Below are 24,461 nucleotides of genomic sequence, written 5' to 3'. Positions count from 1 at the left end.
CAGACAGGGAAATGGGGCTGGGCTGAGGAGTTCCTGACTGTACAGGATGTCAGCAGGGTCACAGAGGTGTGGCTGATGAGCATGAGATGCATAGAGAAGAAAAGCAGAAACCCAGTCAGAAATTTGAGCTCTGATTTTAAAGGGCTTTAAATTCCAAGATCAGGAGTTAGGATTTTATGCTACAGGCAATGCTGCTGTGAATATATTGATGGATAATAGATTAAGCTGCTCCCTGCTGGTACTCCTTGGTAGTTCAGTTTATTTCTGCCTATGGTAACATTTTATGGTAGCGTGGAATATCATTATCAATTATAGGCATGCATTTTTTCAAGTGAGCATCTGCAAAGTAATCAGAAATTAAATTGAGCCTGAAACCAATGCCATATTTAGCAAGAATGTCTTTTTTGTTTGTTTTTTTACTATAGTTGTCTTTAAGTCATTGATGTAGGTAGCATCCTCATTTAGAAAGGTTGGAATAATGATTGTTAAGGTTAGTTTAGCATTTTTAGAGACACTTCCCCACACTCAAGATCTTTATGTAGCCATATTCTTATTTTCCTTATTTTTTTATTTAATTAACTTAATTATCATTTTAAAAAGTGATAAAGAGGTACAAACTTCCATTTATAAAATAAATTAGTTACAGGTATGAAAGGACAGCATAGACAATGCAGTCAAAATTATTGTACTATCTTTGTATGTTGATACATTTACAAAGCTGAGCATTTATTTAGTAATGTATATAATTTTCAAATCACTATGTTACATACCTAAAGTCACTATAATATTGTATAGCCACTACATTTCAATTTAAAAAATATTCTTATTTAACAGAAAAGTTTTAATATGATTTTTCTTATGTGGTCTTGGAATAAAAAGCAATACCTAGTTAAGCTTATGCAAAATAAAATGCAGGAAGAAAAATATTTTAGATATGATGATTATCTGAAGATGAGTCAGTAAAATCACTAAAAGTAGTTCAACTCTACATTTGCTTTAAAAGTTTGTTTTCTCTTCCTTTTTTTATTTAACAGATTTAGAAAATGTCTGTCAATGCTGGCTGACCGTTCTCTTCATATGGATGCAATTGAGAATTTCCAGAGCTCATTTGGGAAATAAAAATACAAGTAAGTCATTGCAGTTCTTCATCCCATCATCATCCCCTGCCACTGCCCCAACCCCACCTAATTAGATCCCCGCTCACTGTGTCTTCTAAGCGTTCCTCAGAATCATGCCCAGTTTTCTCTTACTAAATCCATGCCTTTCCTAAAGGATTTTCTTTAGGAAAAGCCTTTTCTTCTGCCATCTAACTCTCTGCTTCCCTTTATTGTCAGACTTCTTAAAAGCAAGGTCTACATCTTGTCTGTAATGCAACCCTCCACAATGAATTCTAAATTTCCCCCTCCTCATCTTCTAATGGTTTTTCTCAAGCCCATTCCCACCCATCCCGTTTCCTGAAGAATTTGACACCATTACCAACGTCCTTTCATCCCTTTAGAAACCCACTTCCTAATTGTCTCTGGCTCTTCTTCACTTCCTTCACTGGCAGGTCTTCTTCCTCCTGTTTGCTAAAAGGGGGGCATTCTGCCCAGGCTCCATCCTTGGCCTTCTTTTCATGCTCCGTAAACTGTTACCTTGAACAGAACTGAATCTATACAATTAACTCTCAGGTTGTCTGTCCTGCCCAACCTGTCCTCTAAGCAGTAATCTTCTAGACTAGGCTAAACATTCTTATCAGCTATGCTGCCTGCATGTCAAATTCAATCTGTTTGTAATTAAAGTCTGCATTGCAGGTAGTTTTCTGTGCCTACTGAAATCACACTTGTATTGGTCAGCCCATCTCAAAAGCTGTCTCATTCATAAATTCTTTCTTGATACAAATAATCTTAGAACCTCCAAAGCACTTTGTTCAAACTTTTCATGGATGGTAATTATTATAGGCAGAATGTTCTTAAAGTTTTCTGTGTAATAGTCATACTGCTGAACAGCTTTGTAAATTTTATGCCACAATTTCTCATCATTAAAATGGGGCCTTTGTTGTAAGGTAGTCATCAGAATTAATAAATTAATATAAAGTGTTTAAAACAATGCTGGAGCAAAATGAGCCACTCCATAAATTCAGCTGTTGTTACTATCTGTATACTGTGAATTCTTTACAAGTGGGGACTGCATTTTACTCATCTTTGAATCACCTGTAGCACCCAGTACAGCAGTTTGCATCTCATAGATGCTTAATGTATTGTTGAAATGGGTAATAGGAAAGATTCAGGTATGCAGAATTTCCAAAGTATAGAGTTCAAAAATCTTTTGTTCAGGCTTTATTAGAAAAAGAAAAATATTGGAGGAAAAAGGAAACTTCCTCAGGGTCTCACCTCTTTTATATCTAGGCCAGTACAGCAAGAACTGACACTCACAATGGTCTTACTAATCAGTACAATTACCAGACCCTAAAGGACATTATGAAGCATTAAATTAATAAAGTTTGGTTCTAAGCAAACTTTATTATGTTAGCATTATTACTTATTATTTTTTAAATGATAATTCTTATTTAACTGTGATTTCAAAGCTGATGAGAAATCCAGATTCTTAGCTCTGCCAGATGAACAAGCTTCCGGAGTTGAAGAATGAATTGTCATTGCGGCTCCAACTGTTATGGTTTCTTTTCCTGTTGCAGTGTGGGTGTATGTTCTAGTTCAGGATGAGTGTGTGTGTAAAATTAAGCAATGATGCAGAGGTCTTTAAAATTTTGCACTTTCTTTTCTGGCCCTATTCATAGCAGGGTCATTAGGTAATGCCTGAATTTAAGTACGTCTGTCTTAAACCCAAAGGTCAAAGCAGCAAAGTTGTGTATTTGGAAAAATACTCAGTCCACTGCATTTAAACCCTTGCACTTCCTGTGTTCTTCCAGTAAATGCCTATGTATGGCTAATGTGCTCTAGTGGGTTTCTTTACTGGCAACCACATAGTCTTGTTGAGGCAGCACTGCTCCTGAGCTAAACATTATAGAGGGGCAAAGACACACAGGAAAGGCAGTATGGCTCGGTGCAAGGAGGCCAGGCCTTGAAATCAAAGACTTTCAAAGTCCTTTTTTTATCACACACTAGTAGTGTAAACTTGGGCCAGTTGTTTAAACATCTTTAGTTTCAGTTTCCTCATATGAAGAATAAAGATAAAAATGTTATTCATACAGACTTTTGAAATTGTGAGGATTAAAAATGTTTGTAAAGAGCCTAGCTTATCTGGCTTAATGATGATACACTACTGCTAAGAGGTTTCATTTTAATAGCCTTAAAATAACTGGTTTAAATAATTTAACTAATAAAGTAGTTAAATTATATGACTAGTCAGTTGGCTAAATATATTGAATATAACCAATTTAGGAATTAAAAAACAAAATTAAAAATAATGTAAATTTTTTATAAAAAGGAAAAAGAGTAAATGCACTTTACCTGGTAAGAAACTCTATAAGACCAGCAGAAAATATTGTTGATTTAGCACTATTCTTCCCATTGGAAGTTAACGATTCTACCGTAAACGGGGCACCCAAATGGGTTCATGTAGATAAGTTAACAGAATAGAATAGAGTTCTGCAGAAAGCTCTATTTATTCTTTTGGGAATATATTTTGTCGTAGCAAGCATGTGGATGTTGTCTCTTAGGCAAAGCAAAGAAAAGACATGAGCTATATCCCATCGAGCAAAACAGGATCAATTTGCCACTAAGAGATCATAGTGCATGGGAGACTCCCTTGTAACTCTAGGACACTTTAAACACATTTATTGAACAGAGTGAATATTACAGAATTCCTAAGTATTTTGATGAGTACTATGTGAAAAAATAGCAATACTGCTTGTCTTGCTTTATAGTTAATTCAGACAAGATATATCATATTTATTGGGCATTCGTCCTTGTAACAGTTTACATGCTGAGTTGCTACTTTGTATTGGACCATTAATACGTTTCAGAAAGAAAACACAGATAAACTAGAAGTTTATGACAAGTGTATGCCCTGGTTAGAGTTGGGGGGACCTCACCAAACTCAGTAGAAATATTTAATTTTTAATTTTCAAAGTAACCTTTTGAGTATAGAGCCTGAAATAATTTTCTGTGCTAGTTAGAAGAAGTTGAAAGGGTTATTACCTGGGCTTTCTTGCCAGCAGTCTTGGAGGACTGGCTACCTTCTTCCTCTGACAGTCTCAGTCCTTCAGAAGGCCCTCTCCATACAGTGCTCCTTTCTCTGATTCCAGTGATATGGAGAGGGAACTGAGAATGCCTGGCCTTGGTCCTCTCTGTCAGCCTGGCCTGACCATCATACTCACCTTTCTGTGTTGTGAGAGGTAAGGTGAGCATCACCATTCAAATATCTTCTCCCTTTCCATAGGCTGCCTTTTCATTTTGTTGTTTCCTTAAAGGAACTAGTTTGTGCAGAAGCTTTCTAGTTTGATGCAGTCCCACTTGTTAATTTTCAATTTTGGTACCTGAAATTTTGGTGTCATATCCACAAAATAATTGCTAAGGCCAGTGTCAAAGAGCTTTTTCCCATTGTTTTCTTCTAGGAGTTTTATGGTTTCAGGTCTTATGTTTGTCTTGAATCCATTCTGAGCTGATTTTGTATATGGTGTAAGATAAGGGTCCAGTTTTCCCAGCACCATTTATTGAAGAGACTATTCTTTCCCCTTTTTATATTCTTGGTGCCCTTGTTGAAATTATTTGACAGAAATTTAGAAAATATTCTTGGGTTTATTTCTAGGTTCTCTATTCTGTTTCGTTGATCAATATGTCTTTTTAAAATGTCAGTACCATACTGTTTTGATCATTATAGCTTTATAATATAATTTGAAACCAGGAAATGTGATACCTCCAACTCTCTTCTCTCACAAGATTGCTTTGGCTATTCAGGGTCTTTTGTGGTTCCATATGAATTTTAGAATTGCTTTTTCTGTTTCTGTAAAAAACGCCACTGAAATTTTGAAAGGGATTGCCACTGAATCTGTGTATTGCTTTGGTTAGTATGGACATTTTTAACAACAGTAATTCTTCCAATCCATGAACACAGAATATCTTTCAATTATTTGTATCTTCAGTTTCTTTCATCAGTGTCTTATAGTTTTCAGTGTAGATCATTTACCTCCTTGGTAAAATTTATTACTAGGTATTTTATTGTGTTCAATGCTATCATAAATAGTTTTGTTTTCTTGATTTCCTTTTTAGATAGATCAATGTTGGTGTAAACAAATGCAACTGATTTTGAATACTGCTTTTGTACCTTGCAACTTTACTGTGTTTATTAGTTCAGTTTTTAAAATTTGCTTTGTCTACTGTATTTGTTTATTCATTTTTCATTACAACATTTTGTGTGTAGAGGGGAATCTTTAGGGTTTTCTATAATTAGAATTGTATCATCTGCAGAGATAATTTTACTTCTTTCTTTCTGATTTGGATGCCTTTTATTTCTTTTTCTTATCTGGTTGTTGTTTCTAGTACTTCCAGTATTATATGAATAGAAGTAATGAGGGTGAGCATCTTAGCCTTGTATCACATCTTACAGGAAAACTTTCAGTTTTTACCCACTGACTATAATTTTAGCTGTGGGCTTTACATATTGAGGAAATTTCCTTTTATACCTATTTTACTGACAGTTTTTATCATGAATGGATGTTGGTCTTTGTCAAATATTTTTTCTGCATCTGAGAGAATATGATTTTTATGTTTCATTCTGTTAATGTAGTATATCACTCTGATTGGTTTGTGTATGTTAAACCAAACTGCACCCTAGGGATGAATCCCACTTGGTCATGGTGTATAATCTTTTAGATTATGTTGTTAAATAAAGTTTGCTGTTTTTTTACTGAGGGTTTTTGCATCTATGTCCATCAGAGATATTGGCCTGTAGTTTTTCTTGTGATGTCTTCTTTTGGGTTTGGTATTAGGGTAATGCTGGTCTCATAAAATGAGGTTCGAAGTAACCTCTCTACTTTTATTTTTTGGAAGAACTTAAGAAGGATTGGCATCCATTCTTCTTTGAATGTGTGACAGAATTCAACTGTGAAGCCATCCAGTCCTGGAATTTTCTTTTTTTGGGAGGTTTTTGATTACTATTTCAATCTCCTTTTTTGTTATTGGTCTGTTCAGTCTTTCTATTTCTTCTTGATTCAGTCTTGGTAAATTATATGTTCCTAGGAATTTATCCATTTACTCAAGGTTATTCAGTTTATTTGCAGGTAATTGTTCATATTAGTCCCTTATCATCCTTTTTATGAAGCAACTGTTAAAATATATTCTCTTTCATTTCTGATTTTGAGTCTTCTTTTTTTCTTAGACAAGCTAAGGGGTTGCCAATTTTGCTTATTTTTTAAACAAATGAACTCTTAGTTTTGTTAATTCTTTTTCTATTCTCAATTTGATTTCTGCTCTGATCTTTATTATTTCCTTCCTTTTGCTAATTTTGGGGTTAGTTTGCTTTTCTTCTCTAGATCTTTGAGGCATAAAGTTAGATTGTGTATTTAAGACCTTTTCTTTTTTAAATGTAGGCATTTATCTCCATAAACTTCCCTTAGTACTGATTTTTCTGTACCTTGAAAGTTTTTGTAATTTATGTTTTTGTTTTCATTTGTTTTGAGACATCTTTTAAGTTCCTTTTTGATTTCTTCTTTGACCCAGTAATTGTTCAAGAATGCATTACTTAGTTTCCACATATTTGTGACTCTTCCCATTTTCTTGTTTTTATTGATTTCTAGTTTCATTCCACTGTGATAAGAAAAGATACATGATAAAATTTCCATTTTCTTAGATTTGTTAGACTTGTTTTGTGATCTAACACGTGATTTACCATGGAAAATGTTCTACATGAACTTAAGAAGAATGTGTATTTTTCTGCTGTTGGGTGACGAGATCTGTCTCGTCTGTATATATCTGTAAGGTCCACTTGGTCTATAATTTTGTTCAAGTCCACTGTTTCTTTGTCAATCTTTGTATTTGGATGTTCTGTCCATTATTGAATAGGAGGTGTTAAGGTCTCCTATTATTGTATTATTGTCAATTTCTCTTTTCAGACCTGTTAATATTTGTTTTATACACTTAGGTGCTCTGATGTTGGGTACATATATATTTAGAAGCATTGTATCCTTCTGTTGACATTCTCATCATTATGTAGTGATCTTCTTTGCCTCTAGACAGTTTTTGACTTAAAGTTTACTTTGCCAATGAGTTTCATACTTTATACTTTTATACTGCTGTTTAGTGTCCTTCAATTTTTACCTGAAAAATTCCCTTTTGGCCTATTAAGGAGCAACCAGAGCTAATTCCAGAAGACTTCTTTTAAAAGGCAACCATGGCCTGAGATACAAAAGAATTCATTTCAATTTACTCCTCAAAGAAAATGTGACCAAACTAATTCAGTAATATTGAATGTACTTAACTAAGGAAAAATTCAGAATAAAAAATTGAGGAGCTTGAGTTTGGTGCAGTATAAAGCACTAGAGAAGCAGGCTGGAATTGGAAGGAAAATGGCCCTTTTGCCTGGATCAGCAGTTTGTATATTCCCCCTTAAGCCCACTACCACATTGGCTAACACCAGAGCTTACTGGTGGCGGCTCTTGCACATCCCCCACCTGCTCCTCTACACTCAGAAGAGAGCACTAAAGTTTGGGTGCTCAGCGCTGCCCTATTCAAGCACAACATGGCAGCTGCTGGAACATCATAGTAGTGAACCAAGGCCTAGCATCCATCCACTCTCAAGTGCATTTGGATAAGGGAGGAGCTGTTCCAATACTTATCAGTAGTAATTTCTTACAGTGGTAAACAAATAGAAAAACAGGTCTGAGCTCTGCAGAGGAGAAAAAATTTTCACAGTGGCATAAGGGTCATTGTGAGGCCTGAGGTGGTATTATGGGTTGAAATTGTGTCCCCACAAAAAGATATGTTGAAGTTCTAAACCCAGTACCTCAGAATGTAACCTTACTTGGAAATAGGACCTTTAACAGAGGGAGGCAGTTAAAATGAGGTCATTAGGGTAGGCCTTAGTCCAGTATGACTGGTGTCCTTATACAAAGAGGAAATTTGGACACAGAAGGAAGATAATGTGAAGACATACAGGGAGAAGACGGCCATGTACCTGGAGTGACTCATCTATAAGCCAAGGAATGCCATGGATTGCTGACAACCAGCAGAAGCTAGAAGAGGCAAGAAACAATTCTCCCCTAGAGCTGTCAGAGGGAGCGTGGACCTGCTGACACCTGCTTTCAGACTTACAGCCTTCAGAACTGTGAGAGAACATATTTCTGTTGTCTTAAGTCATCTAGTTTAACAACGCTAGGAAACTAACACAGGTGGGGAAACAGCAGAGGATGTATGAGCCATCCCACCTCCTTTATTCCTGAAATGATCCAGAAAACATACCAGAGCTTCTTTATCTATGCACACTCTGCTTGCTTCACTTACCCATAGGCTGTAGGGATTTTCCACTGTTCACATCTTCAGAGCAACCTCACTTACTCTGGGTCCCTGGCCACTCACTCTGACCCTGATCCCATTCTTACCTGTCCACTGGCTCCACACATTATCTCCATCATCCTGAATATCACTTTGACTGATGCTTCCTGTAGAAGCAGGATATTATGTGTCCTATGTTCTATTTGGTAAAATTGTATGTCCACATCTATCATTTTGTAAGGCTGGACTTTCCTCAGGCAACTTTCTTCACTACTGCCAGCAAATGGAATTCCTCATTAGATCCTAATGAGCAGCTGCTTATGAAAGGAATTCTGGGCCAAAAGGAGGGAGGAAAATTCTGCAAATGCAGATGTTGAAGGTTGATTCTACACAAAAAAGTAATTTAGAAGAATATCTCAAATGCTAGAGATGGAAAAACACACATGAAAAAAATCCTCTTCTATAGCTAGTAATCATAAAAAATAGTAGGTACCAACTATGCTGATTGTTTTCTTTCCCCAAACCAGCTCTTCTGGGCTTTCTGAAAATACCTGAGAAATGGTATTGTGTTCTCCTGATCAGCTAGTCTTAGAGCTGGAGTGCACTGCCTGCGGTACAAACTTTAAGGAGGTGCTAACACTCATGGTCGGCCTTGGTCTTGAAACCCCACATCTAGTCAATCCCCAGCTCCAATCTTGCCTCCCACTACATCATCTCTCTCAGCTGCTCCTCAGCACGTCATGGGCAACTGGCATGTTGGGCTCATGCAAAGAATTAGGGGCAGGAGAACATCTCCCCTCTGTTCTCATGTAGCTGCTTCAGCAGAGGCCTAGTCACTGGTCACCTGTGTGCTGTTAGTTATGTTACAGTTGTCTCCTGTATTCTACTCTCCAGCATCGTGCATGCTCTGTGCATTTATGTGAGTCTGAGGTCTAAAGAATAAAACTCAAACTCTTTAGCATTTAAGTTTCTTAGTATGGTCTTGAGCCACCCTGTCAGATTCACCTGGCACTTCATTCCCACCCTAAGTACCTAAGAACCCAATTCAGCTTATTACTTGCCATCCTCTGTATATGCCAGGCATGTCCATGTCTCAGCACCTTAGTTCATAGTCTTTCTTCATTCATGAAACTTCTCTGTCTGGAAAAAGCCAGATCAGGACCCAGCTCCAGAGTTTATCTCCCCTGAGAATCCTTCTCTGTTTCTCTGGTCCTGCATCACAGATTTTATTTCATGCTGCCTTTTCTGTAGCTAGCATTTCCACGTAGCCACCTTCCATCTCCCCAATTTGGGCTGTTGGTCAGGGCCAACTTGCACTGTGCTTTGCACAGAAGCTAACTCAATAAGTACTGAAGCCAAGTATAAAACTGGTCAAAGGTAACTTTGTAAATTGCTAGTCCTTTTTTCTCCCTCTACTTTTATTTCTCCCACTGTTACTATTTTCATCTACATCCACCTCATCATCTTGACTTTTGACCCCAGTGGTGAAGTAAAATATGCAATCGGATTTTTCTAAAAAGTAGCGAGCAATTGTTAGAAGACTTATCTTGGTGATGGCAGGAATTGTCATCTCTCTTATTCACAGTCCTGTTCTCAGAGCTCAGCACACAGTAGGTACTCAACAAATAATTACCAAAGAGTGAGTTCAAAGCAATTCTAATTGTTTCATGCCAGTGTTACGTTACATATTACTATAAGAAGTTTATGGAAGGATTTATATCATTTTTAAGGTTTTTAAAAAACTATTAAAAAATATCTGCATCAACTCCACAGAATACAATATAAAGAGTGTTTTCCAGTTTTACTTCTCTTCAGTGGTTTCTATTAATAACTCAAAGGAGCCTTAAGGCTGGGGTTGGACCACGTGGTCCTGCAGACGAGTAAAGAGCATTTGCACTCATCCTTCCCAGTGTGTCTTCAGGAGATTTTGCATTTTCTGGTGAGACCACGAGAACAGAGGAAGAAGTTTATACTTTTAGTAACATTTATTTATGCATTCAGTATCAAGTACATAAGTGCAAATATCCAGAGTCCATAGTTAAGTCCATTAGGAACTACAGAGAAGGTAATACAAATTGTAATAAAGTTAACATGCTGGTACTTTTTAGTTACCATACATGTGGATCGGCCCATCAGTACCACACAACCAAAGTACTGCCTGTTTGTTTGGGGTTTATTCATTTACTTAATTACTTTCAGTTATACAAAACTGACAACCATAAGTACGGACAGCTGTTCTTATTTTTATGTTGTATGTGTTGGAAAAACACTAAAATGTTAGTCTACAATTCTATCTATTGTTATTAAAGATTAATCCAACCAGCAACTCGGGGACATAGAAGCGGTTTCCACTATTGCATCAGTGCACGGGCAGGAAAGGCCTAGCCACAGGGGACGTCAGAAGCTACAGAGCATTGCAGAGAGAGGAGGAGGACACGGGGGAGGACAGGTAATGGGCTCTCACCATCATGCACTTTTTTTTAGTAACACGAAATTAAAAACCACATCTAATACACTTTTCTCTATACTTTAGTGCTTGACACAAGTGACTCAAATACCCTAAGAGTACAGGAACAGCCTAAAAACAGCTGTTTTAACATTTGTTTCTAAGATTATGGTACTGGGGGAGAAACGATTTGCAGTAACATGTAAGAACAGAGCTGTTACCACTCCAGACATTCCTGTTTGTGTCCAGTGCCCGGTGGGACTTCAGTTTACTCAGCATGCCTTTTAGCGCCTGGGATTTTAGCCTGAATCCTAAAGAGATAATATCAAAAGGTAGTAAATCACAAGTGTTATTAATAAAATCATCTTATGAGTTCTTTCTGTGTTGTTGATTTAATTAGCTAAAGTGACCAAATACCTTAATATTCCAAAAGATGATAAAGTTGGAGTATCTATAAACACATTTCTACACAGCAATGATAAGTGTAAATCAGATAATGAGTGGTCTAAGAAAGCTGTAATCCTTAAATTTTAACTTTTTAGGTAGACAAAGATGTCGACTTATTTCATGATTGTAGAAGCTCTGATTTAGTTAGGGTAATCACTTATCACCCAATCTGAGGCACTTCAGGAAGAGAAAGAGGGCTAACTATCCAGGACAGAAGGCATTATTAGGAATGGTTCCAGGTAAGGAAACTACGGTCAGTCTTGGCATAGTCAAACCACTCAGAACTGGAATTAAGAAACCTGAGTCCTAGTACCAGTTTTACCACTAATTAGCCAGTTAATAAGCTTTTCTGGTCCTGGAGAACCCACCTTTAAAGTGTGGGTATAGGCTAGATATTTCCAGGGCTCCTAAAATTCTGTGACTCTCACAGTATGGCAGCATTACTTAGGGTGGATTTATACTGGAAGCATTTTGTTTTGTTAAAACAGAATTAGGAGCTCATTATGCAGATTTTGATTAAGAGCCTCCTCTCAACCCTTCCAGATACTGGAATTCAGTGATGAACAAAGGAGAGAAGATGCTTTTTCTCGCAGTGTCCATTCTCACTTGGTCTGAGAAGCCAGAGCAGAACAAACAAGAGGAGTCCAGATGGTGATAAATGCTGTGAAACAAAATAAGACAAGGTATGAAAGGCAGTGAGGGGGCAGTGGGGTAAGGTGGGTGGTGCCACTTCAGATCCACTGATCTGAGAAACAGATGCTCCCAGGGCAGGGCAGAGCCACCAGGCAAAGACCTGGGTGTGAAGCGTTTTAGGCAGAAGAAGCTGCAGGTGCAGAGGCCCTGCAGTGAGGACAAGCTTAGCGGGTGGGGGGACTTGGCGCTGTAGTGCTTGAGGAGTGGGCAGGGGAGGTCCGAGAAGCATACAGGAGCAAGATGGTGTCAGAACCTGTGGGCAATGGTAAGGAATATATCCTAATCTATGTGACAGGAGGCCACTGAAAAATTTTAGTTAGGGGAGTGATGTGATCTGACTCATGTTTACGAAGATCATACAGTGGTGGTGTGAAAAAATGGGGAAATGGGGGTGGGAAACCTGTAGCAGTCCAAGTGCCAGATGGCAGTGACCTGGGCCTCATAGCGGGAGTGAGATGGAGAGAAAGGAACAGTCTGGATCTAGTTTGGAGCTGCAGGACCTGCCTGAAGGGCTGATGGACGGAATGTGTGGGAAAGGGGAAAAGGAAAAGTGACAAGGAAAATTCTTTGGTTTTTGCCCTGAGCAACCAGATGAATGATGATGCCAGTGCCTGAGATGGCAATGACTGAAGGAGAAACAAGTTCTGGGTGGAACTGTAAGATCTGTTTGGCCATGCTGAATCTGAAATGTCTACGAGCCGTTTATAGAACATATCAGAAAAGCAGATGAACAGACCTGGCACCTGGGAGATCTTCTGATTTAGATTTTATACTTCTAGTAATAACATTGAGACTTGCGTTGACTTAAAAAAAAAATGTCTCAGCACATTGTTGATTTGTATTTGGCTGTGACAAATCAATCAGTTAAACGCCACCCAGGTATTTTTTATAGACATTGCTGTTACATCCGATTTCATCTTCCCCTCTTTCCAGTCTATATTTATGAGGTTGACATTTTAAAAACCTAAATGTGTGGAGACACAAGTCTGGAGTCCTTGGCATAAAGATAACCTTAGAAGTCACAAGATTGGACGATTGGTGGGACAGAGGAAAAAGAGGCAGGAGAAGACACTGGGGAAAGCAGCCACGGCCCGGGTAGTGTCGCGAGAGCCAGGAAGAGTGTTTAGTGGAGACAGCAGTGGTCACAAAGGGGGTTCTGAGAGGCTGAGTGGTGACTTATCAACATGGAGGTCACTGTGACCCTGAGAAGGAGCACCTTCGCTGCTCAAGGTGAGGGTCTGACTGAAGTGAGCTGGGAGAAAACAGGAAGAGAGGAAATGGAGGCAGCAGAAACAGGAGACTGGAGACTGATTGTGGAAATAAGCCAGTAGCCTCCTAGTTGTTCACTACATCTCCATTCTCCTCTCCAGTTCTCCTCCCACTAGCCTGTCATAATGATCTGTGCAAAACGCAGGTCTGATGACCTCGATCCCCTGCATAAAAACATCAAGGGATGGCCATTTCCTGTTGGAGCAGAGTCGTAATTCCTTAAAGCACTTAACACTTGACCTCAGCCTCACTTTCTAGATTTTTTCTAGCTGATTTTTACACTCTGATACTTTAGACACACTGGTTGACTCAACTGCCTCCTGAACATGACCTACATTTTCATGCTTCCACCTCTGCTTATATCTTCTTGCAATGTCTTTCCCCTCATCACCTACCTGATGAACATTTACTCATCCTTCACGGCTGCTATAGACGGTATGTTTATGTCCCTTCCAAATTCATAGCCCACACCTAATCCTCAATGCCTTGGTATTAGGAGGCGGGGCCTTTGGGAGGTGATAGGTCATGAAGGTGGAGCCCTCATGAATGGATAGGTGTCCTATAGAGGAGACCACAGTGAGCTCCCTTCCACTTCTGCCATGAGAGGACACGGAAGTCTGCAACTTGGGAAGGGTTCTCATCAGAACTCAACCATGTGAGCACCCTGACCTCAGACTTCCACCCTCCAGAGCTGTGAGAAAGAAATTTCTGTTGTTTACAGCCACCCTGTCTATGGTACTGATATAGGGGCCCAAGCTGACTAAGACAAAGGCCCTCATTTTCGCAGCTTTCCACTATCCCCTCCAGGCTGGAACAGCTGTTTCCTTGGCTCTCTGACTTTAATGTTTGATACAACTCTATGGTAGTTCTCACATTATCTAGTTATTTCTTTATAATTTCATCCCCACTGACAGGTGAGAACTCTGCCAGGGCAGAGATCATCTCATTCATGTTTACTCCTCTGGGCCTGCGTCAAGCAGAACCTGGGACGTAACAGGTATGTCTTTTCTTGGAACCAACTAATCTATCAACCAAATACAAAATGAATACATGTGATTTGTTTAGTATCCCCAAATTAAGTATCTGACAACTTAGGACTAGAACTTTTATCTTCTAGTTTCCAAGCTTCTAGGGATCTTTGCTGTAGTTCCCAAACACAGTTTTAACTGGCAAAAGTCACCTGGGGATTTCATTAAAGTATAGATTCCAGGTCCCCAAACCTAGAAATTCTAATTCTCCAAGTCTGTTGTAAGAATCTGGGTATTAGTATTTCTAACTGGTTCCCCAGATTTTGGCACCACCAAGTTTCATACTATACTATGCTGACATTTCTTAATACAAAATAAAGAGTATCAATCCTCAATTTGATGATTTTCATTAGGTATTGGTTACATCTAGGTCTAACCTGATAATTTCAGGCATTTTAAAATGTGCTATACATCTGATACAGATCCAAATTCACCATGAATTAAAGAGGATGAATATAAACAGCACACAGTAAAAACCAAAAATCTTTATGTACTTCAGGAGAGAACTGTAACTGATGATACGGAGATTGAATACCAGAAGAACTTTAAAGTGGTTGACTTTTCTTATTTGTGTTTCGTTTTTTACCTCTTTGCCTGTATAACATCTTCCCTTTAATTCTGACCATCACGTAGGTCCAGCTGCATGAGTCTAAAATTACTAAATGGAATTCATGTTGACAGGATTTAGTTCTTTTGTGACAAGTATTTGTAAGTGAAGCCCAGCTCAGCATTTGATTAAGACAAAATTTTTAATAATAATGACAATGTAAAAACTATCATTTCAGATGGAGACATATCTAAAAATATTAAACTAAGTTTAAGATCATGATAGCTGTGGGTACTTAAAACTGGAATCTTTATCTCCTAATATGTAAATAGCCATAAAGCAGAGTCTATTTAAGATTCAAAAAGCAATGGTGATAATTAAGTAAGCAAGTACAGCATACTTGTTGAGTTGAAATGATGTAACTTAAAATGTCACAGAAGTTTTTAGGATTTTTAAAAATTTCTGAAGCTTTAGAAATAATTTCAATGGTTTACAAAATCAGTGATATTTATTGTTTAAAAGATTGAAAATGTTTGCTAACTTATCACTTTTATTTCAACTAAACTGTTAAATTTTTCTTTTCTGAATCAGGCTTCCTTCTTTTCTCCAACCCATCTCGTTCTTGGGCATGAGTGAGTTTCCAGACAGACCTTTGTATCATTCATACATTAAACCTCATTTATTATGATACTGGAAATAAACCACTGAAAGTTTTGTTTGAGTTTTAAAATGTATACTTATTTTCTGGAATAATATCATTGGGAAGGCTATGAATATATGACCTAAATAAGTGAATGGTCATAAGTCAACCTATTATTTTATTATCCTTTTATCACACCTACCTAATCTACTTAAATGCCTGCTTAAGACAGTCTCTCCTTTTTATGGATTGCAATATGTGACTTACTTTGCCACAACAGCATTTATATGAGTCCTCACAAGTCCCAGATATTGGTCAATCTGTGCCTATAAAGAGAAAGAAATCATGAGCACATCCAATGGTCATGAGGTCAAGATTTAACATGAATGTTTGACACCACATAGAACTTACCTGGTGCTTAACATACACTACAGGTAGAGTAAACATTGAAACCACAGCTGGGATGAAAAACAAATATAGTATTAAAATTCTGAGCATAATCAGTGACAATAAGCTTATAGATACATTTTTATGTAGTTATATGATACTATAGCATTATTTCTAATAGCCAGCATTCTTGACAAAAGATGGCAAGGCAGTTCATAAGGAGAACAAAGTGATGCTAAGCCCTTTACAGATATTAAGTCATTATTACTGGAATAAGGGTGAACTGTCCCCTTCTAAAATGTAAATGAATTTCTGTCCATAACTGTTACTGTAAACAGATATAGATAAGAAGCCAAATAAAATCATTTGTGGCTGAAAAGAAAACTTCAGATTAAGAAATTTATTATTAATGTGTAATACCTATTATACTCTTTAATTGAACTATGATGGTCAGGAAATGTGCTACATTTAGGGATGCCTGGCATTTGTTCCTAGAAATCTATGAAAAAAAGCTAACAGCTAACAACTAACAGCCTAGAAAGCTTTATTCATGAGTATGAGAAGGAAGACATAACACTCATTTGTACTTGCCCATGAGCAGCAGGGTCAGCCCATTGAAGAGGGCGCCAACATAAGTCAGGAGCCACATCAGGACTGCAAACTGAAGAATAAAATAATTATTAGAACTTCTAAATCCATCTGTGACAAATAAGAATGTCATTTCACTGACATCTTTTTAGATTAAAATTTGAAGCAAAATACATCAAGGTTTCAAAAGAGCATTTAAACCTCATCACAGAATTACTGGCAGAGGATGCAGGCTTTACTTCTCTTAGAACTTGCTTGGATCTCTCTGTTGGAAGACTTAAGGAACTCAATGAAATAATACTCTATGGTACAGGTCAGCAAACTATGGCCCCTGGCTTGTTTTTGTATGGGCCCATGAGTTAAGAATGAATTTTACATTTTTAAATGGTCAGATAGAATCAAAACAAAAATAACATTTTGTGATACATGAAATCGACATGAATTCAATTTTCAGCATTCATAGTAGCTTTACTGGCACACAGCCAGCCATTTATTAGCTATCGTCTTTGGCTGCTTCCCTGCTTACCATGGCAAAGCTGAGTAGCTGTAACAGAGATTGTGTGGCTTGTAAATCTAAAAAAATATTTACTATACGGCCTTTTACAGTTCAGTTTGCCAACCCCTGTTCTAGCCCACAATTTTTAATTACAAATATAAACAGAATTGTCACTGTAAACACCCTAGGTAAGTAATTACAGTCTGTCTGGTACCTCGCTTTAGTCATTACTTGTCAAGATATTATTCCAGGGAAGCATCTTGAGGGTCAAGGCCACATCACTCCCTTTTCCTTCTGCCCCACCTGGAACAGTCACTGGGCAGCCCCTGGCACAAGGCCTCTCCCTGGTGCGCACAAAGTGCCCTGGGGACACAGGGAATGCAGCAGCCTCACTCAGGCCCTGTGGAACCATGACTGCTTGGCTTCAGTTTTACATGTATACCCCAGGGTGGTGAGAGCTGCTTATTCAAAGAAACCTGGTGAGTTCAATGGGAGCCCCGAGAGAAGCCCCAGGTGCTGAGGTCCTCTCCCTTTAGAAGGCTCTGCCTCATAGCTCATACTTGGACATATCACTGTTAACAGAGTCCATAGTTTCTCTCAGTGAAAAAGCTTATGTTTTTCACATTCCCCAAACTATGTTTTTTATTTTAAAATTAAGAAATTGGCTGAGGAATTGAAAATGGTAGGAGAAACAATCTGATGTGTTGTAAAAAGTATAGAAGTGGAAGCTGTGTGACCTGGGTTTGATCCCAGCTAGGCCAGAGACTTACTGGGCAACATCAGGCAAGTGCCTCACCCTCTCTGAGCCATAGTTTCAGTATCTGTGAAATAAGGGCATTAAAGTGGATGAGCTGTGGGTTACCATACAGCTAGAGGTTTTTGGACTCTAGAATATAATTAGCATTTGCTTTCCATTCTCCCTAATTTGCTGGTTTATATTATACCTTTAGGGAAAACAAAATTCAAGACTGTCAAGTGAATGGCTTGAGCAATCATACTTTTAAGGAATCCACCAGGTCCTGGACAAGGAAGAGCCTCCTCAGTTCTTTAAGCGTGTTGTTCACATAGAACTGCAGACAGTCGGTGTACTTCTGAATCTGCTCCTGAGAAAGGGTGATCTCCAGCTCCAAGTAGGCCCTGTCGACAGACCATCCCCACAGAGATCTCCATCAGAGGGAATTACAGAACAGCACAGTTTTCCTTTTCCCACTCTGAGGATGATAACTGGGTCATCTCTGGGGGCTTAATACCAGCCAGTGGGCTGCAGGGCACCACACCCACCTGCTTCCAGTGTGCCAGAGAGCCCAGAAATCATGGCCCTGGGTGGCGTGCTGTGACGATTTCTGTCTCCCAAAGACAGCACTCTAGTGTGAGCTGATTAATTCAGAGCAGCTGGCTGGCAGCAGAGAACCCTCCAAAATCAGCTCATTCACTGAATTCTCCATACATTACATCTGTGTCCACCAGGTAATTGTGAAAGTCCTCATTTCTTGATTGCATGGAGATGAATTATATTTTAAATAATTGGGGTAAAAAAACCCTAGCTGCCAACTATCATTTGTCACCCAAACTTTACTATTTCATGTTTAAATTCTGGAAAATAATTCCAGGTTTTATCCAGGGAGCTCTGAAAACTCAAGTGACCTGACATATTAAAATGTTTATTGGTTCTAGTAAGAGCAAGACTTTTAGTAACTGCATTTTCATTGTTCAAACTGTCAAATGTAACTCTTGGTTAGGTAACCCAGGCTTCTCAAATAGTTCTTCCTCCTGTTGGGGGCTGGTCCCCACAGGGAGGCGGTCCTTCGTCCTTCCTTCTCTCCCTCTGCTCTGTTTCAAGACAGGGCCAGGTTGTCTACTCAGGATATTTCTGGAGTTCTTACAGAGTTTAGGTGCTTACCTATCTCTGGGAATTGAGATGAAAAGAGTAAAGCAGCCTTTGGCTTGAGTTTCAGGCAGTTTATGTTGAAATGTTATGGCTTTCCTCCTACTTAGAAATAAGTAGAAAAATACTGATTTGTCTAGATAGTATGTTTTGATTCAAAATTTACTCTGAGTCAGATATTTCTTCTACTGATAATAACATCTCAGCCAAAGGGAAGTTTGATATGTTAAATTTGTCTCCTAAAGAAAGATAAAGTAGTTGAGCTAACTGTAGACAGATCCTTGGTCCTGTACTGGTATTGGAAGAAATAAGTCAAATGAGAGACACGTCCCCTGTAACATGACACCCTTGGGAGCCAAGGATATGGGAGAAACCAGCCCTGTGTGGACCTAAAGGACTACGGCAGCAGGTGGGCCCACTGAAGCAAGCACGTATATACCCTGGTGAGATAACCCTCCACTTGTCTGCTTCCTGGCTGGGGATGGGAACTTCTACAGCCACACCAGAGCCCAGCAGACCCATTAACTGCATTATAAGAAAGCCAAATACATCTCACGAGCAAGAATGCTCAGACTGGAACTGTGTCTGACTCTGAGGCCAGGAGCCAGAGCCTGGGCAGGGAGGTCTGATGCCCAGCCCTTTCCCTTTTGTTAGTAAGCCCCCAACACAGTCTTTTTCCCTTAAGAGCCTGGTCCTCTGGGTCTTGATTCAGCTGGCTGGTGAGGTGAGCCACGGAGGAGGCAGAGCATCCCCAGTGAGCCTCAGATTTTCCTGCCCTAAACAGGGATTATACATAATACCCTGCCTTCTTCACAGGGTTCTGGGGATTGATTATTGAGACACTCCTTAAATTATAAAACATTGCATACAGATAATGGATATGATTACCATTAGTAATATTTACATATAAATATTAATATATGTAAATTTATATTCAATATACATATTAAATATGTAATATGTAGTCAAAATATAAAAACTCAATAAAGCAATACATGTTAGAATAGAGATGATTGGGTTTGTTTTAGAAATACCCCAGAAATATTAGATATGAAAGATAGGGTTAGGGATACTCTAAGAGATCTGTTAGGTCTTGGAGAAACATGACCCAAGTGCATGGGGGCTGAAATGAGGCAGAGGGAAAGAGCCAGTGGGGAGGCTGGGCAAGGGCTGATCCCGCTCGGACACTCACTTAAAAGGGTGGCCCTCGTCGGTTTTCTGCACAGCTTGTAAAACAGACTTGTAGATGCGGAAGCTGATGGTGGCCGAGAGCGCGGCAAGGGCCAGGTAGGCCACGACGCTTACCACGCTGAACTGGGTCAGGGAGAAGAGCAGCAGCAGGAAGCTCCCAAACACTATCCCCGTCTGCTTGATGTCCCGCCAGTACAGCAGGTCAATAGCTGTGGGGTAAACACAAAACACACACACGCCACTTAGCACCGGCAGCGCCGCAGGGGAGCCACTGCGCCCCCTTCCGTGAAGCTCTGATGGCTGCAGGGGCTCCCCGGGCCTTGGGACTCCTGAACACGAGTGAGCAGACACAGGGTTACGCCCAGGGCACTTGCCGTCATTCCATTTTGCTTTGGAAGACTCTTTTCCACCCTGAGGATAGTTCTCAAATTCACAGATAAGAAAAGGCTGTCCAACCTCCGATGATGGTATCTCTGTGGGATTATCTTGTAGGGTCCACCATCTGTACAGTGGCCTAAATTACGTGACTTTGAAACAAAATTAAAAATACAGAGGACTCTGTGAAGTACCTGTCCTCTTTTCTGGATGGCTTGGTATATACCTTGATGCCTGCTGACAATTTTATGTCTCAGTGGTGGCCTGCAGAAGTGTACGTCAGTCATACAAATGTCTCTACTGCTGAGAAGGGGCAGTAACAGTGGCAACAGTGGCTCTGGAGAAACGGTGCTTCCCAAAGCATGGCAGCGGGCCCAGGCAACACCAGGGAATGCCAGAGGTTTCCAAATAAAGAGATGGCCTGTCTCTAAAACTGGCAAACCTGAAGGGATTAATAGTTGTCTCAAGAATCCATGGAGCTGGTATCTGGATTACACCATTTTGTACAGCATGATTTGTTTGCTTACATGCTATGATTTAAAAATCTGGAATTTAAGCTCTAAAATGCAGATCACATCTATCACTCAGTTATTCCCCTTTCAACTCAGAAATAAAACATTAAGAATAAAGCCATGATGCTTCAAATATGATACAAATTGGAAATATTTTGAATATTTCAGTCACCAGATTATGAAAAAGCATAAAAATATTCCTGAAGAATATTAATGCAAATTTAATATAAATGCAAATTTATTCTCCAATTAGGCAAGTAACAGTTTTTTCAATTAAGATATAATTGACATATTACATTGTGTAAGTTTAAGGGGTATAACACGTTGATTGGATATATTTATATTGTGATATGATTACCATAATGGTTAACATCTCTGTCATATCACATACTTATCATTAGCTAACATCTCTATCATATCACATATTCATCATTTCTTTTTTGTGGTGAGAACATGCAAGATCTGGTCTCTTAGCAACCTGGAAGCAAGGTATTGCTGACCGTATTTACTATGCTGTGCATTAGATCCAGATTTATTCATCTTCTAATTGCAAATTTGTACCTCTGAACAACATCTCCCCAATTCCCAGCCCTTCATCCCCATAACCACCATTCCACTCAGTTTCTACAAACTTGGCTTTTTTAGTTTCCACATATAAGTGATATCATATAGTATTTGTCTTTCTCTGACTTATTTCACTTAATATAATGCCCTCAAGGTCCAACTCTGTTGTTGGAACAAACAGTTTCTATAGAATGTTACGTCAATAAATTTTAAGAAAGACAGACATAAAGTTTCTGTCTCATAAGCAAAAGAAAGTGGCATTTGGTTGCACTACCAGTTTCATGTGTAGTGTACTTGGAGACACCTGCTTTGCAGAAGTAGATACCAGTCACTTGCTCAAAGGAAAACAGAGGTGGCCAGGTTGAAGAGAGCAGGGAGCTGCTCCCATCACACACAGGTGTGTAACCAGCTGAGCGTGCTGGAAAGGCCACACAGCCTATGCTGGGTAGAAGGGGTATACAGAATGCTGCGAAGAATTGGCACTCTGTAGCCGACTTATCTGGGCTGGCTGGAGAGTAAAGAAGGAGCTTAAAAGTACAGGGGAGGGGGCTCTTTTATAAAGACTGAGGATGCCCCAGCAATCTGAAGCTGGAGGAGAATTTACTTGTGAGCTGATCTCTCATCTATTCCCACCTACTCCCCTTTGCCCACTACGTGGGCCCAGTGACAATAACTCACAAAGACTACAGGAGTAGCCATTATGTTGGGCAAATATTTTTTCCCTTTCTCCTATACTTCTATGGCGTAAGAAGTGGAGGAGATGATTACAGACATGTTTTGGGATAAAACAAAGAGTTTGTTTTCTCTTTGAGTGGGGCAGTTCTACAAGTAGGTCTCCAGGGGCAAAGGAAAAGCATCACTGCTCCAAAACCTCTCTTCTCCAAGCCCCAATCACCAGTCATATTGACATTCCACGATTAGAAATTCATTCCTTTGGATTCATCCTTTTTATCTTCAAAGTATTTGTTGTCATCTTTTTTTAATGCAAAGATCCCAGAAGTGGATAATGCATTAAAGATTAGCTTGTCATTAACAAGGAAATTAAAATGAGTTCACCACGTGATTTTCAGTTTAGAATTCTTTGTTGAGAACAAAGCACTGAAGTGGTAATCCTTTTCAGGCAAAGTCAGGGATCTTTTGGAAGACATGACAACAAACCCTAGGGCCCTGGGTAGATGACAGAAGTGGGAGAAGAGGGGATCTCCAAGGAAGTCTAGCTGCTCCTGGGGTTGAGGGGATCTAGAGACAACAAATTGAGGTAAGCCTAGGCCTCTAGGACTAAAGACCAGCAGGGTTAAAGGTCCCTGAGGAACTGGAGCCTCCTGGTATTTATTCTGTTTTGTGCAGGGCAGGGGATAAGGAGAATAAAAAGGAAACTAAAATACACCATTATCTGTAGTGTTACCTCTTCCATATTTGTTCATTTAGTCAATATTTATTGAGCAAGGATAGGCACCAGGCTTTGTGCTAGGGATATCAAGATGAATGAATAGTTAAAACAAAGAAAAACTACATGCAAATAAGTAAGTTGTAAACTTCTGTTTTATGACATCCACAGAGTCACGTGGCTGACACACTTAAAAACAAGTACATTATAACAGCATGATCTGTGCTAAAAGAGGTACTCCTTAGAACTAGGGAAAGTAGGCTGACCCATCTCTGAAATGATGTGAAGGGGCACGGGAGACCCTGCAAGAGGTTTTCAGGCAAAGAGGAGACAGAATTTGCTATTTTCAAGTGAATACCCTTCCCTCCTTAACAAACTGCTTAACACATTTTAAAAATGGTGTGCCCTCCAGAAAAGCCTGAATCTCTGGATACCTGTTTAAACAGCTGGAGAATGGGCAGCCCACAGGTATGGGCTTTTCTTGAAGAAACTGTGGGCAGACAGCATTAGCTATTAACTAAGTAACTTTAGTTTGGTATTTAGTCATTACATAACAGGCCTTTTGATCAGCTTGCTAAAATTGCTTAACACAGGAGGCTAACACAAGATTTACCTTAAACACATCAAATGGGATGTTGATTCTGGGTACTTTATGACATGATTATTTATATACATTCTGAAATGCTCAGTATGCTTTTAGATATTACACCATTTAAACATCACAATAAACTCCATTAAGTAGGTATATTACAGGCAAGGAAACTAAGAAAGTTAAGAAACTTGTCTACTGACTAGTTAATACAAGCAAGATCAAACCCTAAGTTTGATGTTTTTTCCAAAACAAAACAGTTGCCTATCTTACATTAAATGCTTAGATATTAAATGTCCCCCAAAGTGTGCAAAATTAATTGGGGCAACCTGATTATATTTAAATCTGCTTCCAGGGCTGGACATGTAAAGTGAAATTTTTTAAGTGAAAATGAGTCATTATTGAGAGCAAGCAGAGTTTGGTCATCTATCCATCTAGTAAGTGCAGGAATAAAGAGCATGTGTTGTTCCTGCTTTTTAAGGAACCTATGATCTAGCTGGGAAGACTGGACATTCACTTGAAAAATGCTGAGTTAATGCCAATCCATCTTGTGTTGACAGAGGTGGCAAAAGTTGAATTCAAGGAAGGATAATACTGGAATTAGTGAAAGAGGACATGGGATGGTGTGTGAATATGGCGAACAATTTGTTAAGAAGATGGGGTGGATAAAGGGAAATATTATGAAGGTTTAGTTGTTAAGAATGGTGACTAATTAGCTGTGGGAGAAAGGAGGAAGAGCCAATTAAGGGTGAAAGCAACAGTTCAAAGCTGGGTGACTGCGTGGTGAGCATCACTGACAAAAACAGGAAATGGGAGGATGCGCAAGTTTGGGGAAAAGCTGGCACTTGTGTTTAAATCTCCTGGTTCTGAGTGATGCCCTGAAAGCAGGGCATTTTGACATAGCCCAGGGCAGAGATGAGCTAGGGCTAGCAGGTGGGATGAGGCAGACAGTGACACACAATACTTGTTAATTGTTTTAAAGCCTGGA

At 39.2% G+C, this 24,461-nt stretch overlaps 1 protein-coding gene across 3 annotated transcripts in view; it reads right to left on the bottom strand.

The window, feature by feature from the left end:
- Positions 1-10,395: 10,395 nt before the first annotated feature.
- The window catches only part of RTN1 (reticulon 1), a 222,266-nt gene continuing 208,200 nt past the window's right edge, over positions 10,396-24,461 (bottom strand). For all 3 annotated transcript variants that reach the window (XM_036919213.2, XM_036919217.2, XM_036919223.2), the window contains 6 exons: positions 20,048-20,255; positions 17,969-18,107; positions 16,478-16,547; positions 15,911-15,957; positions 15,767-15,825; positions 10,396-11,186 (listed from right to left, as the gene is read on the bottom strand). In XM_036919213.2, coding sequence (XP_036775108.2) covers positions 11,144-11,186; positions 15,767-15,825; positions 15,911-15,957; positions 16,478-16,547; positions 17,969-18,107; positions 20,048-20,255 — 566 coding nt within the window. In that variant the 3' untranslated portion in view covers positions 10,396-11,143. The remainder of the gene's footprint in view (positions 11,187-15,766; positions 15,826-15,910; positions 15,958-16,477; positions 16,548-17,968; positions 18,108-20,047; positions 20,256-24,461) is intronic.

Source organism: Manis pentadactyla, chromosome 11 (assembly GCF_030020395.1).
Source record: "Manis pentadactyla isolate mManPen7 chromosome 11, mManPen7.hap1, whole genome shotgun sequence".
Classification (NCBI taxonomy): domain Eukaryota; kingdom Metazoa; phylum Chordata; class Mammalia; order Pholidota; family Manidae; genus Manis; species Manis pentadactyla.
This window is presented reverse-complemented; position numbering and strand designations above follow the sequence as displayed.